The 16,166-nt window shown below is 35.6% G+C and overlaps 4 protein-coding genes across 4 annotated transcripts; all 4 read right to left on the bottom strand.

Annotated features, from left to right (window-relative positions):
- Positions 1-639: 639 nt before the first annotated feature.
- On the bottom strand, positions 640-1,457 carry LOC133878381 (dirigent protein 19-like). The gene has a single exon (XM_062316932.1). The coding sequence runs from the start codon at positions 1,390-1,392 to the stop codon at positions 817-819; it is 576 nt and encodes a 191-aa protein (XP_062172916.1). The 5' UTR covers positions 1,393-1,457; the 3' UTR covers positions 640-816.
- Positions 1,458-6,477: 5,020 nt separating this feature from the next.
- Positions 6,478-7,322, bottom strand: LOC133878624 (dirigent protein 22-like). Its single transcript, XM_062317200.1, has one exon. The coding sequence runs from the start codon at positions 7,302-7,304 to the stop codon at positions 6,693-6,695; it is 612 nt and encodes a 203-aa protein (XP_062173184.1). The 5' UTR covers positions 7,305-7,322; the 3' UTR covers positions 6,478-6,692.
- Positions 7,323-8,669: 1,347 nt separating this feature from the next.
- Positions 8,670-9,506, bottom strand: LOC133877601 (dirigent protein 22-like). Its single transcript, XM_062315980.1, has one exon. The coding sequence runs from the start codon at positions 9,497-9,499 to the stop codon at positions 8,885-8,887; it is 615 nt and encodes a 204-aa protein (XP_062171964.1). The 5' UTR covers positions 9,500-9,506; the 3' UTR covers positions 8,670-8,884.
- A 2,906-nt stretch (positions 9,507-12,412) lies between these two features.
- On the bottom strand, positions 12,413-13,211 carry LOC133877879 (dirigent protein 19-like). Its single transcript, XM_062316329.1, has one exon. The coding sequence runs from the start codon at positions 13,179-13,181 to the stop codon at positions 12,591-12,593; it is 591 nt and encodes a 196-aa protein (XP_062172313.1). The 5' UTR covers positions 13,182-13,211; the 3' UTR covers positions 12,413-12,590.
- Between the last annotated feature and the right edge of the window lie 2,955 nt (positions 13,212-16,166).

Below are 16,166 nucleotides of genomic sequence, written 5' to 3'. Positions count from 1 at the left end.
ATAGATCATTCCATTAATCTTCCGTTAAATTTTAATGATGTAGCCATATTATATTCGATCAGAAGATGACACGTGTTTCATTTTATAAAAAAAAATGAAAAAATAAAAGTTTTTCAAGGATGCATGGTTGAACTACTCCCAATTTTTTTTTTTCTATTTTTTTTATTAAAAGGGACATATGTTGCCTTTTGATTGGTCATGACATAACAACGCCACTATTAAATTGAATGAAAAGTAAACGAAATGATCTATTTAATAACGGTTCTAACATTAGGGAGTAAAATGATAAATTTTAAACTTTAGGGAGTAATTTAGTAAAAAAGTCGTACCATATTTTAGATAATACGGTCTATTTTGATAAAGAATAATATTAGATTTACAATAATACCAGCCTTTTTACAACTTGTTAACACGTATTGGTTGGAGGGTGTTAAAAAATATATTTTAGTAGCTAACTTGGCTCTAATCACATGCTAATATGTAAAAGAATTGTGCACCAGCGGTATATATGTCCAATATTTTGCATTCTTATTAACCTTAAAAGCTGATCAGCTGTTGAGGAGGATAGCAAACCAAGAATAACCGAAACTTTGAAATGTCTACGTTTACAATATGAAAGTAATACAAACAAACACAAACTAATTATAACCGATGGACTTAAATTAAGATTGTGTCAAAAGTAGCCAAAATAATTGCAAACCATGATGACATATTCCAAATAAAAGGAGAGAAGATTATTCAAAGATAAAAAATTTGCGAAAGATCGAACAAGAAGAGGAACCTCGATGATCATGACCAAGAAAAAGGTCAAGAACATCAATAATGGAGCACATAGAGATTGTACTCGATTATGGCATCTCCTGTCGTCATATTCAGCTCATGAGTGGTGGCCAGAGCATAACCCCTAGCGAATCTGAAAAGCCCGCTGCCTCCGATCACCGGAAACTCCCTAACCTTGCTGGTGGCGCCCGGGTTCCTTCCAAAAATGGAAAGCGTGCTACCATTATATTTTCCTTCAGTGAAGGCAAAGTTCATAACCATCAACAATGCAAATTCCTCTTGTGACGCAGAACCATATAACCCCTGTGCCTTTCCTATCGTTTTTGAGCTTAGTTCGGGTCCCAAGGTCAATGGGTCATCAAACATGGCTATAGAACCAAACCCCGTCTTTGATGTGTTGGAGGGTGGCGGCACAACTTGGACGGCAGTGGGATTCCGGCCACTCAGGATGTCATGAAAAAAGAAGTTGAAGTGGCTGAGCTTTTCTTTCTTGACCTTGTGTAGCTTCGGGTCTAAGGGTGTTCCAAAGCCTTTGTCTTCTCCATAGACCAAAGTTGCAGAGAAGGAATGGAGAAGGAAGAAGACGATGAAGGCAGGAAGAATTCTAGCCATGGGGAAGTACTCTTGATTCTTGAACAATGATCAAATATGTTGTGTCTTTTATAAAGTGAATATGGGAAGGCGTCTAATTATATATATATATATATATATATATATATATATATATATATATATATGCAATGAGGGAAGGGTCGGTGACTCGGTGGCCTTACCCTCCCCAGTCCCCAATATGTTGAGAAGCAGGTTGATAAGTCAATCAATTTGGTTGGCCTTCTTCTAGAATGACGAGAATGGGAGAAAAGACAAGTTTTATCAGCCAAAGAAATCCTACGTACATATGGAGGGTATAGCTGCTATTTTTTACACGAGTCGTGAATTCATTATGAATCGAATACGAAATTAAAGAATTAGGGTTGAAGAATTTAACCCGTTTAATTAAATGGGCTAGGTTATGATTATCCTATATGATCTTATACTTATACTTCGATACGACTCGAACTCAACACGCGACTTAATGAGAGGCAATTTTTTACATGACTTGCAATCCGACACAAACCCATGCAATACAAAATTATAGGGTTAAGGTTGAATGGTTTGACACGTTTAATTAAATGAGTCGAGTTTGATTTGGCGTATTTAGTTTTATATCAATGCCTTGACATGACCCAAACCAATACGTAAATACAAATTGTCACCCCTAATGTTAGGCCCCTCGTAAATCACAATCTAAGAAAGAAAACAGGAATAGATAGAATTTCACTGTATATTTTGCCACATATATAGTGAACATGTTATCCGATTACTTAAAATTTTTAAATGATGTCTAATATATATCACGTACACCCTTAAATCCAAAAAAAAAAAAAAAACAAACAATTGAATTCTCTCTCTTTCAAGTCTTGTTATATATAAAAGTTGGTAACCAGAAGTATGTGCTAAAAGAGAAGAATTTAGCAGAAGAACTTATTGGATTAGATCAACGTAGAATAATTTCGATTCTTAAGTTAGTATAACCTACAATAAGTTTTTTTTTTCTTAACATAAAAAGAAATTACAACAAACAAGGACCGGACAATCTAAAATTAAACATAAGAATAAAATTATGCGAAGACAATGCTTTTGAAGATACGGGCTTAAAGTTCGTAGCACGGATGCTAAAAGTCTATGCTACCAATAAAGGTGATTTGTGAGTTATATTAAGTCACAAGAACCCAAACACCAATACTAGAGCCGTAACTTGTGTAAGGGTTCACCCCGTGTGGATATTATGGGATTAAACAATAAAGGAAAACCTAGTCAACTCTTAGGCCAGTAGAAAATTCGTTCTTCTTAGGCTGCCGGTATCCTGGAAATAAACAATAAAGGAAAACCTAGTCAACTCTTTTATTCTTATTTCTTATTAATTTGATGAACCACAAGGAAGTAATTAAGGAACAGAAAAGAAGTGGTTAGGGTAAGAAAGTTGGAATAATTCCAAGGAGATGCTGATCTGGTGAGATGCTTGCGTGTGAATTAATGTGACCCAAGTATTTTGCACGTCGTTTTGAAAAGTCCAAAGAATCTTTCCTTTTCTTAAATCTGAAATTATGAGGTATGTTTTAATACTTCTAAAACTCGATTTAAACACTAATCACCCTCTTAAATAATAGGGGTCAACGGTCAACTATAATGTTTTTTTTTTTAAATAAAAAAATTATTATTATTACTTAGTAATAATTTTTATTATTATCATGTTATAACATAAATATTGTAATGCTATATAATTTTGATGGGATCTTTTTTCATTGCATGATGTCACTGATGTGCTAAGACTCAAGAGACATCGTATAGTGACTCGGTCTAATATCAAAAGTTGAGTACCGGTTCATCGCATTTGGTATAAATTAGTACCGGTTCTTCGCGCGTGGTCTTCATATTTATCATTTTCATGACCCATTCTGTGGTGAGATAATGACATAATGTCGGCCTACTAGCTAGCTTGACAGCTGCTTCTACGGAGTTGTGGCATAAATTCACATTTTTTGTGTCTTCCAATAATAAATTTACACCTCAGTCGGGAACGAATAAATTAAGAGAAGTGCTAGAATTCTCACACCTATCTCACTCTAATCCCACCAACCCTAAGTATAAAAAGTTAAAAATTGATTTATTAAATAAAAAAATTAAAACACTTAGAGTTGGTGGGATTGGGGTGGGATAAAGGTGGAAATTCTAGCATTTTCCAAAAATTAAATACGCTCAAAATATTAAATCTGCCCTCTAAAACACCTCTATGTAAAATAATAATAATAATAATAAAAAATATTATGCTTGTTTGTGCTATTTTTTAATTATAGCTAACTAACAAACACGTGGTTTTCGTCTCTCATCACCTTCTTTTTTATTTTTTAATAAAAAAATAAAATTTTGTTTTTTGATATGATTATCAAATAACAAATTTTGATTTTTTTATTATTATAAAACTAGAAAGAGGGTGATGGGAGACAGTTTTTCGCCCCGCAAATCATTTTTCCTGTACAAGTTCCGTTGGTCACAAAGTTTTCTTAGATTTTTTTTATTTTTTTATTTTTTTGCGATGACTCTACCTCTTTCGTCATGCTAACGAGTAAGGGTGCGTTTGGGATTGCGATTTCGTAGACAATAAGTGCGATTTTAAACCAAATCGCAAAACATAAATCGTTTGGGAACTGCGTTTTTAAAAATTGTGATTTGAAAACGCAGAAAATATGCTTTTTCAAATCGCAGATAAGATGGTGCTTTTTTGAAAACACAGAATTTTAAAAGGTAAATTCGCGATTTTAAAGGCTAAACTGTGATTTTGCCAAACACTTAACTGCGTTTTTAAAAATCATTTTTTTCAAATCGCACATTTTAAAATCGTTATTTTAAATCGCACTTTTTGAAATCGCAAACCCAAACGGACCCTAAATTATTAATGAATCTCCGCTACTAGCTGCTAAAGTCACTCAAAAAAAAAAAAAAAAAAAAAAAAAAAAAAAAACCTATATGTTGAAATTACTATTGAACCCTGCAAAATAAGCCATATATGTAGAGAGAGCGAAAAGTCGGTCTCTTCTCAAACAAAAAAACCTTGAAAAAGGCAACGTAAAAACAAAAACCATGGAGCCTACGTGACTTTAATGGCTTTCAACTTTCAAGTCACGTCATAATATTCAAAATATGAGTTTTGAATCCACACCACACGCAAAACGAAAAACGATCGAACGTGGAGTTAAGAATGGGTCCCATCCTGTTACAAAAGGACCCCAAACCTCACGTTTTCCTTTGACCAATTGTTTTTTTTTTTTTTAAAATCCTTTTTAGATCGCTTGGGTACAAATTTTATTACAACATTCTTTTAAATTTATGTGTTAGTTCACGTTAATGCCATGTGATACATATAACGAGTAGAACGTTAATCAAATAAATTTAATTACTGATTGACCTGAAAATTTATAATAAAAAACTGTAATATTTTTAACAACACTCTATTTATTTATTTATTTATTATAACAATATTTAAAAAAGAAAAGAAAAGAAAAGTGAAATGTTATTGCAACTAATTAATAACATAGTTGAATAGGATTTGATTATTTAAATTTAGAATTAAAAACATTAGAAATAGGCTTATATTATAATGGAAGGTGCATGGAAAGTATAGAACTGAAAAGATGGATTTAGAAATTTCAACCAATTTGTAGGTTTCCTTCTTTTTGTGATTGACTCAAAAAGAAAACCCATTTTACAATTCAATTAGACGACAAAGTGTATCTTCGCCAAACCACTCTCGTGAGTCTTGAGTCATGAGTCTTGACCTCCCAAATGAAGTCCCATGGCATATATGAACATGAGTTATTGAGTTGTACCAGTGGTCCAGTTGGTAGGTGGGGTGGCTAGCCTGTTGGCCTACTTATTGGGCTGCCGGGGGAAAGAGGGACCCATTCACGCTAAGGTCCAGAGTTACCCACTAGACCTAAAGGTTTCACATTAATGCCATCTAAGACTTTGCATGACACCAATGAACGCATTTCCTTTAATAATATGCTTCTATGACTATGACTATAAGGAGATGAAATGGAGAGGATTCGTCTCCATGATTATAACTTATTGGCTTTAGGAGTAAGAGTTTTGATTAGGGGTGGGTATCGAGTAAGCGATTAAGTCGGTTAACCAACTTTTGTCAGAATACAGTTAGTAAATTATTTCGGTTAAGTTGATTAATAGACGGTCGTTTAAGTCGGTTAATAGACGGTCGGTTAAATCGGTTAACATGAGTAATGAAACGGCGCTGTTTTGATTTTTTTAAAGGAAAAAAAAAAAAAAAAAGTCGAGCGTTTCGTTTTTACTAAAACAACATCGTTTGGTTTTATGCCAGTTCGATTAAAAGGCGGTTCGGTCCTGTAAGTTGGTTAAAGGGTTGTTCGGTAACCGAACCGACTTTCGGAACAAAATTTTATACCGATTACCGAACCGAAATTAGTCGGTAGGCGGTCGATGGTAGTTCAATTCGATAAGCGATCGGTAGGCAGTAGTTGGATAATTTGCCCACTCCTAGTTTTGATCTTGGTGGCATTCTATTACGTCTAAGGTTTGAATCTTCTTAAGTACAAACAATTCTTTAAGGCCACGTTTATCAATAAAGTCGAAGTCTTATCCGATCCATGTGAAAATGGGCGTTGAGCACGAGTCTAAAATTTGCTTGGAAGAATTGTTCCACGTACAAAATGATCTTATTTTAGAAGGATTCCTCGCCATTATAATAATAATAATAATAATAAAAATTACTAGTATGACTACCTTGGAAGGATTCCTTGTCATAATAATATAATTAAAAAAAAAATGCTAGTATGACTCTTTAGAAGGGGAATAATACATATTTCACTACTTTTGTCCCTTGCTTTTGCCCTGAACTGCTTTTATGATAGGTGAATTACGAAAACAAAGTTTAAATTTAAATAATTTTTTCTGATATCATAATAAGTTACTATTTTTCTTAAAAGTTTAAGCTAAAATGATAAGAGCAATTAATTATGGAACTCCAACGACATTATGGCAACCCAAAGAGAAAGTCAAGCCAACGTAGAAGCAAAATGGCCATATAATATGACATGATTTAGGGTGGAAGTATGGTGGCAATGAGTAAAATTACATAAATTTTATTGTATTCGAATCAAAGACTTGATAACGCATTAATCTCAAGTAATATAAATAACACAAAACCAACCCCACTTAATGGCTTAAAGCAATCAAAGGTGGTCGGCCAACTAACATACTCAAAAAGTGGTCAACTCAAGAAATTAAGAGCATAATTGAGTAAATTAAAGCTAATTAATTAAAAAGACTCAAGAACATCAATAATGCAACACATAGACATTGTACTCAACGGTGGCGTCTCCTGTCTTGATATCAAGGCTATGAGTACTGGCTTGAACATAACCCCTAGCAAACCGGAAAAGCCCGCTCCCTCCGATCACCGGCATCTCCCTCACGGTGGAGAACACGGCGTTCCTCCCTAGCACGGAGATAGTGCTACCATTGTACTTCCCTTCAATAAATGCAAAGTTCATAACCATTAGTAGGCTAAGCTCTTGTTGTGAGGCAGAGGCATAAAACCCCTGTGCCCTTCCGACCATCTTTGAGCTCAACTTTGGTCCCAAGGTTAAAGGGTCATCGATCATGCTCACTAAACCGAAGCCCGTCGATGTGTTGGAGGCCGGTGGCACGACCATGACAGCAGACGGATTACGGCCACTGACGATGTCATGCCAGTAGAAGCGGAAGTGGCTGAGCTTTTCTTTCTTGAGCCCGAGTAGCTTCCTGTCTAGGCTTCTGGAAAAGCCCTCATCTTCTCCGGCGACCGAAACTGTGGAGTAGGAAGAGATGAAGAAGAAAAGGAGGAGTTGGGAGGCCAAGATGGGAAGAATTCTAGCCATTGGAACTATAATCGAGTACAAAGCTTGCATTGGATTTGGGTATTTATAGAGTGAATGGTAAAGTGAAAATTAACAGGCCTTTTTAAGCACTATTATGTCACGTCTTAACTTGCTTTAGGGACTTTTTATGACAAGATAAAAAATTTAGGCAAACCCTTTGGTAAACCTTTTGTGGAACAATGACAATTAAGTCAAAAGATTTGATAGGTAAAAATACAGGTTTATAGGGAACTTCATTTTTACCCAATGTTGTTTCCAAAGTTGAAAAGTTTCGCCCCTTTTTGTTAGGATTTTTTTTGTTTTTTTTTTTTTTCAAGATTTTCAATTTCTTAATCAAGGATATATTTGTAATTTTATTTTATTTTATTTTTTATAAATTTTATAGGGTATAATGGATATTTATTTTGTTAACGGTTAAGTCTGTTAATTCAGTCGGTTAACTGACTCTTGTCGGAATGCAATTGGTGTATTATTTCAGTTAAGTTGGTTAAGTCGGTTAAGTCGATTAAATCAGTTAATAGATGGTCGGTTAAATCAGTTAACGTGAGTAATGGAACGACGTCATTTTGATATTTTTTTAAAGTAATAATAATAAAAAAAAAGGATCAAACGTTTTGTTCTTATTAAAATGACGTCGTTTCGTTTTATGTCGATTCGGTTAATCGGTCAATTAAAAGGCAGTTTGGTTCAGTTCAGTTATCGAACCGACTTTCGGAATAAAATTTTATACCGACTACCAAACTGAAATTAATCGATAGGCGGACGATGACAGTTCGGTAAACGTTCGATAGGCGATAGTTGGATAATTTGCCTACCACTAATTTTGATCTTGGTGGCATTCTATTACGTCTAAGGTGTGAATCTTCTTAAGTACAAACAATTCTTTAGGGCTACGTCTATCAGGAAAGTAGGAATTTTATCCGATCTGTGTGAAAGGAGCGTTGTGCAAGAGTCTAAAATTTGCTTGTCAAGAATTGGTATACAAAATGATCTTATTTTGGAAGGGTTCTTCGTCATAATAATAATAATAATAATAAAAATTACTAATATGACTACCTTGGAAGGGTTCCTCATTATAATAATATAATTTTAAAAAAAGTGCTAGTATGATTCTTTAGAAGGGGAATAATACCCATTTCACTACTTTTATCCCTGCTTTTGCCCTGAGCTGCTTTCAAGATAGGTGAATTACGAAAGCAAAGTTCAAATTCAAGTAATTTGTTTTGATATTATGATAAATCAATAATTATTCCAAAAGTTTAAGCAAGAAGGATAAGAGGCAATTAATTATGGAACTCCAACGACATTATGGCAACCTTAAGAGAAAGTCATGCCAATATAGAAGCAAAATGACCATATAATATGACATGATTTAGGGTGGAAGTATGGTGGAAATGACTAAAATTACAGAAATTTTATTGTATTCGAATCAAAGACTTGATAACGCATTAATCTCAAGGAATATAAATAACACAAAACCAACCCCACTTAATGGCTCAAAGCAATCAAAGGTGGTCGGCCTACTAACATACTCAAAAAGTGATCAACTCAAGAAATTAAGAGCATAATTGAGTAAATTAAAGCTAATTAATTAAAAAGACTCAAGAGCATCAATAATGCAACACATAGACATTGTACTCAACGGTGGCGTCTCCTGTCTTGATATCAAAGCTATGAGTACTGGCCTGAACATACCCCCTAGCAAACCGGAAAAGCCCGCTGCCTCCGATCACCGGCATCTCCCTCACGGCGGAGAACACAGCGTTCCTCCCTAGCACGGAAATAGTGCTACCATTGTACTTCCCTTCAATAAATGCAAAGTTCATAACCATTAGTAGACCAAGCTCTTGTTGTGAGGCAGAGGCATAAAACCCCTGTGCCCTTCCGACCAGCTTTGAGCTCAACTTTGGTCCCAAGGTTAAAGGGTCATCGATCATGCTCACTAAGCCGAAGCCTGTCGATGTGTTGGAGGCCGGTGGCACGACCAGGACAGCAGACGGATTACGGCCACTGACGATGTCATGCCAGTAGAAGCGGAAGTGGCTGAGCTTTTCTTTCTTGAGCCCGAGTAGCTTCCTGTCTAGGCTTCTGGAAAAGCCTTCATCTTGATCTCCGGCGACCGAAACTGTGGAGAAGGAAGAGATGAAGAAGAAAAGGAGGAGTTGGAAGGCCAAGATGGGAATAATTCTAGCCATTGGAACTATAATTGAGTACAAAGCTTGCATAAGATTTGAGTACATGTTGCCTATTTATAAAGTGAATGGTAAATAGTGAAAATTAACGGGCCTTTTTAAGCACTATTATGTCACGTCTTAACTTGCTTTAGGGACTTTTTATGACGAGATAAAAAATTTGGGCAAACCTAAACCTTTATTGGAACAATGACAATTAAGTCAAAAGATTTGATAGGTAAAAATACAGGTTTATAGGGAACTTCATTTTTACCCATAAATTAGTTGAGTCTCATAAGCTGTCTCTCATAATTACCTGTCTGAATTCTTTCAAATTCGAACAAATAATTATAGATCGAGAATCCTAATCCAAGCAAATGACTATTAAAATGCTCCATCATCTATATATCTAGAATATTTATTTTTCATTTTTAATTTTGGTTATGTTTAACATTGTCCAATGGAGTTGAACACCCGTGGGTAGGCAGCTGGAGATCGAGGGTGGGATGGCTGGCTTGGGAAGGAAGGGATGACACCCTGGCCTCTTTATGCTTTTTGCCTCGAATGCTTGAGATGATCATGAGTTAGGTCCACGGCGTGCAATTCTTTTCTAAGTTTTCTTCCTAATTACATTGTTATAATATGCTCAACTATATATTATCCTAATCAATGTAATCATCTAGGGATGCTTCTTCTTCTTCTTCTTCTTTTGGTAGATAAATGAAAAGGAACTACAAATAAAAGGAAAATACAATAAACTAGGGCTGGGCAATGACCCAAAATAAATACTAAGAACGAAAGTACGCGGATGCAATGCTTCCAAAGATATGGACCTATTGATTCTTGGAACGGATGCCTAAAACCCAGGCCACTAGTTAAGCTGGTTAAAGGTGTATATAAGCTCCAAACACCATTACAGAGATCTAAGCACAAAGAAGAAATATACAACAAAAAGCTAGCCCAGAAATATAAAAAGCAAAAAACCCAAGTAATTAAAACAAAAAGTAGATAAAACAACAACACAATAGATCTAGTTGAAAGAAGGGACAGGGAGCCACTGGCACGTGAAAACCACGTGCCACCATTGAAAGGCCTCTCTCCCGCATGAATCACAAGGAACCGCGATGAACCATGACCTAAAACCGAGGCGGAGGAAGGGTAGAGGGTGATGCGTGGTCACCACGCGCTGAAGAGGGAGACAAATTCCCTAGCGCGTGCAGGCCACACGCCAATGCTGGGACATTAGATGAGGACGAAGTGGCCATTGGCGGAAGTGGATGACACAGGCAAATCCACTCAAGAGGCGCGTGTTGAGCAAAAATTGAAAGAGGAGCGTAGATCTAAGTCCAAAGATTTCGACCCAACAACCAAGTCAAAAATTACAACAAACATGGTGGAGGTATAAGGCAAAGACAGGTACTAGCTGTGTTGAAGTGGATAGGGCTAGAGCAAGCTCCAACAAGATATAGACCTCAATAGAGGCGTTAATTAGCAAAGGGGAGAAAGGAGAAGGGAGAAGGAAAAAAGGTAAAAAAAAGGGAGGGGAGTCTCTTCCCTCCGCCCATGGGCCTAAGACGGTTGGTTATTTTAGAGAAAATGGTTTTCAAAGAGGAGGAGAGTTTAGAGAGAGGTGGTTAATTTGGCCGTAGGTTTTCACCGAGAACTCTTAAGTTTGTTTCTGCTTGGCCTAACTTTTCAACTAGAATCACATCCCCTTCAATGTAATCTTTCCACCATAGAAATGTGGAATCATAGTCATATATAAAAAAACCTTAATTACTAGGCTAGCTAGGTTATAAATATGGGTGGCAATTTGGGTTTATAGGTAAAGTTCGTGTCGTGTCGTGTCGAGTCGAGTCTTGGTATATAATTATATGTGTCAACCTAAATATAACCCATTTAGTCAAACTCTCAATTATGACACAACCCATTGAACTATAAAAAATGATACAACACACGACTCGTATAACTCAATCACCGGCACCTCCCTCACAGCAGTGGTAAGTGCTACCATGGAATTGTACGTATACGTACTTTCCTTGAACCAATGCAAATTTCATCACCATTAATAGACGAATCTTCTGTTGTGACGCGGAGGCATAAAATCCTAGTGCTCTTCCCACCAATTTTGAGCTTAATTCTGGTCCCAAGGTTAAACGGTCATCTATCATGCATACATATTGAACCAATGTCTGTTCATGTGTTTGATTTGAGAAGGGATGCCACCTTTTGGATAAAGGAAGACGCCCCTTTTAATTTGCTTTTACCTCAAATTATGAGATGATTATGAGTGAGTTAATTAGGTCCACGGCATGCAATATTAATTCTTTTCTTCATATGTAACATGTATAGGCACCATTTATAACATTCGTCCTAGTACAAAAAATATATTGAAGACTCAACAAGATCCCCACTTTGATAGACTATATATATATTCGATCAATATTTCAAGTTGTGAAACGTACGGACCAGAGAGCCTGGAATTCGGGTTAGGATGTTAAAACTTGAATCGCAAGTCCAACCAGACCAAGAAAGCCAACGCAAAGAAAAATAACTCGACCAACCACATCAGAATAATGGTTAATTAGTTAAAGAATTATGGGATTGTAGCTTTGAGGATAACCACTTCATGATTCAAGTCCGACTTTACGACGTGATTTCAATGGAGAATAAGACGCTGAATTTGGCTGAGGTCATAACCCACAAGTGAACGCAAAATTCGGCCCGGAATCCGGCTAATTAAGGCCAGAACCTACCAATAAACACTCATGATCTACATTATATTAGGGAATGTCATATCACCATTCCAATTACAACCATACACCCATACCCACACTCAATCAATCTGTGAGAACCTCAGCTCTCGTCTATGGGAAATATACGATTTCCTTTGCTAACTTGCAAATATATTAACAAATAGTGAACAAAATCTGCAATTTACCCTTAAAATTTTGTAACAGAGAAAAGTTAGAAGCAAAGCTTGCAAATATATTTTGATGTTAGATAACACAATTGACCGTAGAAGGATCGATAGAGCGGTGGCAAAAATGATATAATCATGTGGTTTTTGGCCGGCCGGAGGATCAAAGGTGGCCAACATTATTGAAAGCAAGTGATATTCAAAGGTCATGATGATCGGAGCATATCAGTAATGCAACACATACACATTATATTCAACTATGGCATCCCCGGTGCTGGAATTAAACTTGTTCGTGCTAAGCTGAACATAACCCCTAGCAAACCGGAAAAGCCCACTACCTCCGATCACCGGCATCTCTCTCACCTTCGAGAAAACGGGATTCCTCCCTAGCACCGTAATCACGCTACCGTTATATTTGCCTTCGATGAACGCAAAGTTCATAGCCATTAATAGGCCAACTTCTTCTTGTGACGTCAATGCGTAAAACCCTTGAGCCCTTCCGATCAACTTGGAGCTCAGCTTAGGCCCTAAGGTCAATGGGTCGTCGATGATGTTTATTGCTCCGAAGGCTGTTGCCGATGCGTTGGACACCGGCGGCACGATTTGAGCGACAGAAGGGTTACGGCCGGTAATAGTGTCATGCCAATAGAAATGAATATGACTCAGCTTTTCTTTCTTCTTGATCTGCCCGATGAGCCTCCGGTCTAGGTTTCTAACAAAACCATGGTTTTCTCCGGTGACGAGAATTATGGCCAAGAAAGAAAGAAGGGAGAAAATGATGAACTTGGAAGGGAAAATGGGGAGAATTCTAGCCATGGTGGATTAATATGATGGGGACGCCACTCAAAATTAATGCACAAGTTATAGCAGTTGGAAGTGCCTCTATACATATAGTGGTTGAGCTTTTCCGTCTTGCGTTAGAATATTAACTAAATATTTGTAAATTAAAGGAAAAATTCACTTAACACTCTTAATCTTTTATTATTTTTATAATTATAATTATAAACTTTAAAAAGTGTCCATTTAGTATATCCATCTTTTAATTTGTTTTTTTTTTTTAATTTAACCCTTCAGCTAGAATTTTCCGTTAAATCTTAGCGGATGGATGTTAAAATTTTTAAAATACCTCTCATTTTTTTTATAGGCAAAAAAGAAAAAAAAATTGCAAAGATTTAGGAGTTGGTAAAGATTTAACTAAATTTGTAAAACTAGCCATGCATGAATCTTTGAAAAAAAATTATTATTATTTTTTTTAAAAAAAAAAAATTAATTTTGAGAATTTTAACAAGATTTAATGAAAAATCATAATGGATCAGTGAAATATAATGAAAAAAAATTGAAAGATAGATATACCAAATTAATACTCTTTAAAGTATGATTGCAAAAGTGATGAAATATCAAGAGTGATAAGTCTTCCTATCATACTAACCTTTTGAGACAATTACCATGTCAAATTTTGATGTATAAAAGGGTAAATTAACATACCGTTTCGACCTGCATGCCCAGGGACGGAATGAGCGGCCGGTTGGCAATGGCCCCCCAATTTTGAAAATTTCCCATAAAACATTTATATATAGTTAGATATATATCCATATTAATTGGTCTAAAAATTAGGCTTGAGCATTATCAAAATCAGGCTCGGCCCTCGTTCATGCTTTGTCCTTCCGATAAGAAATTATGGTTCCATCCCTGGGTTTACGGAATTGTAAAATGACTAGTCCATCCCCGCCCTATCATGAAATGCCATGGTTTAATTAGTGTAACAATTTCAATATAGTTTGAGAAATAATTGTGACATTGAAAAGCTAGCTTGCACTTCTCTTCTAGATAGAATTATTTTGCCCCTTCAGACCGATGACAAAAGAGGTCCTATTTTAGGTTGTTGGACCAAACTTTTCAAGCTGGCAATCATCAAATTTGGGGCATATTTTATTATCGGCCGGTGACAGACAATCAACCACAAAGGAGCTAAAGTTTTTCATGATAATTGTCAATGCTTATCTGAGCTTGAGCACCTTTTAAGCTTTCATGATGGATTGGTTTCTATTATTCAGACGGATTTTCTCTGGAACCAATCAGTTTTTAGGTGGGTGATGGGTAATGCAGACCCTCATGAGCATCAAACATATATATGAAACTTAATTAGCTTAGAAACCGGGGATTAATCATGGACTGCAATTTGTGACAACCTAGCAAAGCTGCAAGACAGGCTAGAGTCAGCCACTAATTTGCGAAACGGGATCCCTGCAATCCGATCCTTTGTAATCCGGGCAAAAAAATTGTAAGGAATTCCAATCCATGAGAAGGGCGGACTCTAGCCTCTCTTGCAGCTTTGCGGGGTTGTCACAAATTGCAATCCTTGATTAATCCCGGTTTTTAAGCTAAGTTTTATATATTTAATATTTCGAACACATGCTCGGGTAGGTGGGCTCACGTAAATTTTACACAAAAAATGGTATGGATTGTCATTCTCAGTTATTTTTTTAATCTACAGGCCGAATAGCACATCAAGGACAGTTCTTCTTTACGAGTTTTAGTTATCAATTACTTTAAAACAAATTAAAACCAAAATCACTCTAAATTTAAGTTATTAATTATGAAATGGAGTGGATGTTGTGGGTTTAAAGTTTAAACACACACATATAAACAATTTATTGTTTGAAAAAAAAAAAGAAAAAAAGAATTAAGGAAGATAATGTGTTAAAAGAATCAATTGCATAAGTCAATCTATTCCTCTCGATTAGAATTCGATGTAGTAAAATTTGTAGTACATCAATCATTTTTCATTTTCTTAATCCTTAATGATTCTTTTTTTTTTTTATATATATAAAAAGGCAAGCTTTTACATCTCAACTTATAAAGGTAATCAATCATTCTCTTTTGGAAAAGGGGGGAAGGAGATCATGGGAGGCTCATTCAAGCCTATAATAAGTTGTATAGCTAATGGTACCCTTCTTCCTTAATTCTCATAAATTTCCAATCCTAATAAATATTAAAAAGAGGATTTTACTATTTAAACCAATTAATACTTTCTTCAAAAAATTTTTTTTTTTTTTTTTTAAAAAAAAAAAAAAAAACACTGTCGGAAATACTCGTTTATTCTTGAGTATATTTCATTTTACTCTAGGTTCATCAAAAGCTTTACTTCTAGCCCATCAAGGCCTGATTCCAATTTTGGCCCAGTTAAGGTTCTTAGTTATTAGGCCTATGGGACCATTTATCTTCTAAGGTTGTGAATTGTTTGAGGCTCTCAAAGTTCTTCTAATCTTATTTCATCGACTATTTTAGCAGTTTCAAAACGTATTGTTTAAATAATGTTTCAAAATTATTTAATGGAAACAAGATTTTTAAAAATCACAGATTAGCTTTTAAAATCTAACACTTTTAAAAATGCATCCCCTTACTTGCGAGTTCAAAACACAAATTTTTCTATGTTTTTAAACACATTCTCAAACGAGATATTTTCTTGAATTTTCTTTAAAAACGCACATTTGGTATGCGGAATCGCAAGAACAGATGTACTTTTTATATTTATGTTCTTTTTCCTTTTTCTTTTTTTTCCCCCTCAACTTTTATATACACACGATTAACTAATTACTTGATGGAGACCACGCAGCCCCCTTAGGTTCATCTTTAAGTACAATTTTAATCATATGTATATAAACTCTTAGGCACTCTCGACTTGCAACCAGTTTTTCAAGGGTAAGTTTTACCTGAGGTTTGTATTATTTGGTATTAAAGCTACCAGCACATCGGGTATAGGATATGACACAACTCGTCGAGTATGGAATCGAATGAGTT

The sequence above is a fragment of the Alnus glutinosa genome, chromosome 9 (genome assembly GCF_958979055.1).
Source record: "Alnus glutinosa chromosome 9, dhAlnGlut1.1, whole genome shotgun sequence".
NCBI lineage: Eukaryota > Viridiplantae > Streptophyta > Magnoliopsida > Fagales > Betulaceae > Alnus > Alnus glutinosa.
Note: the sequence above shows the minus strand (reverse complement) of the source record. Positions and strands in the feature narration are given on the sequence as shown.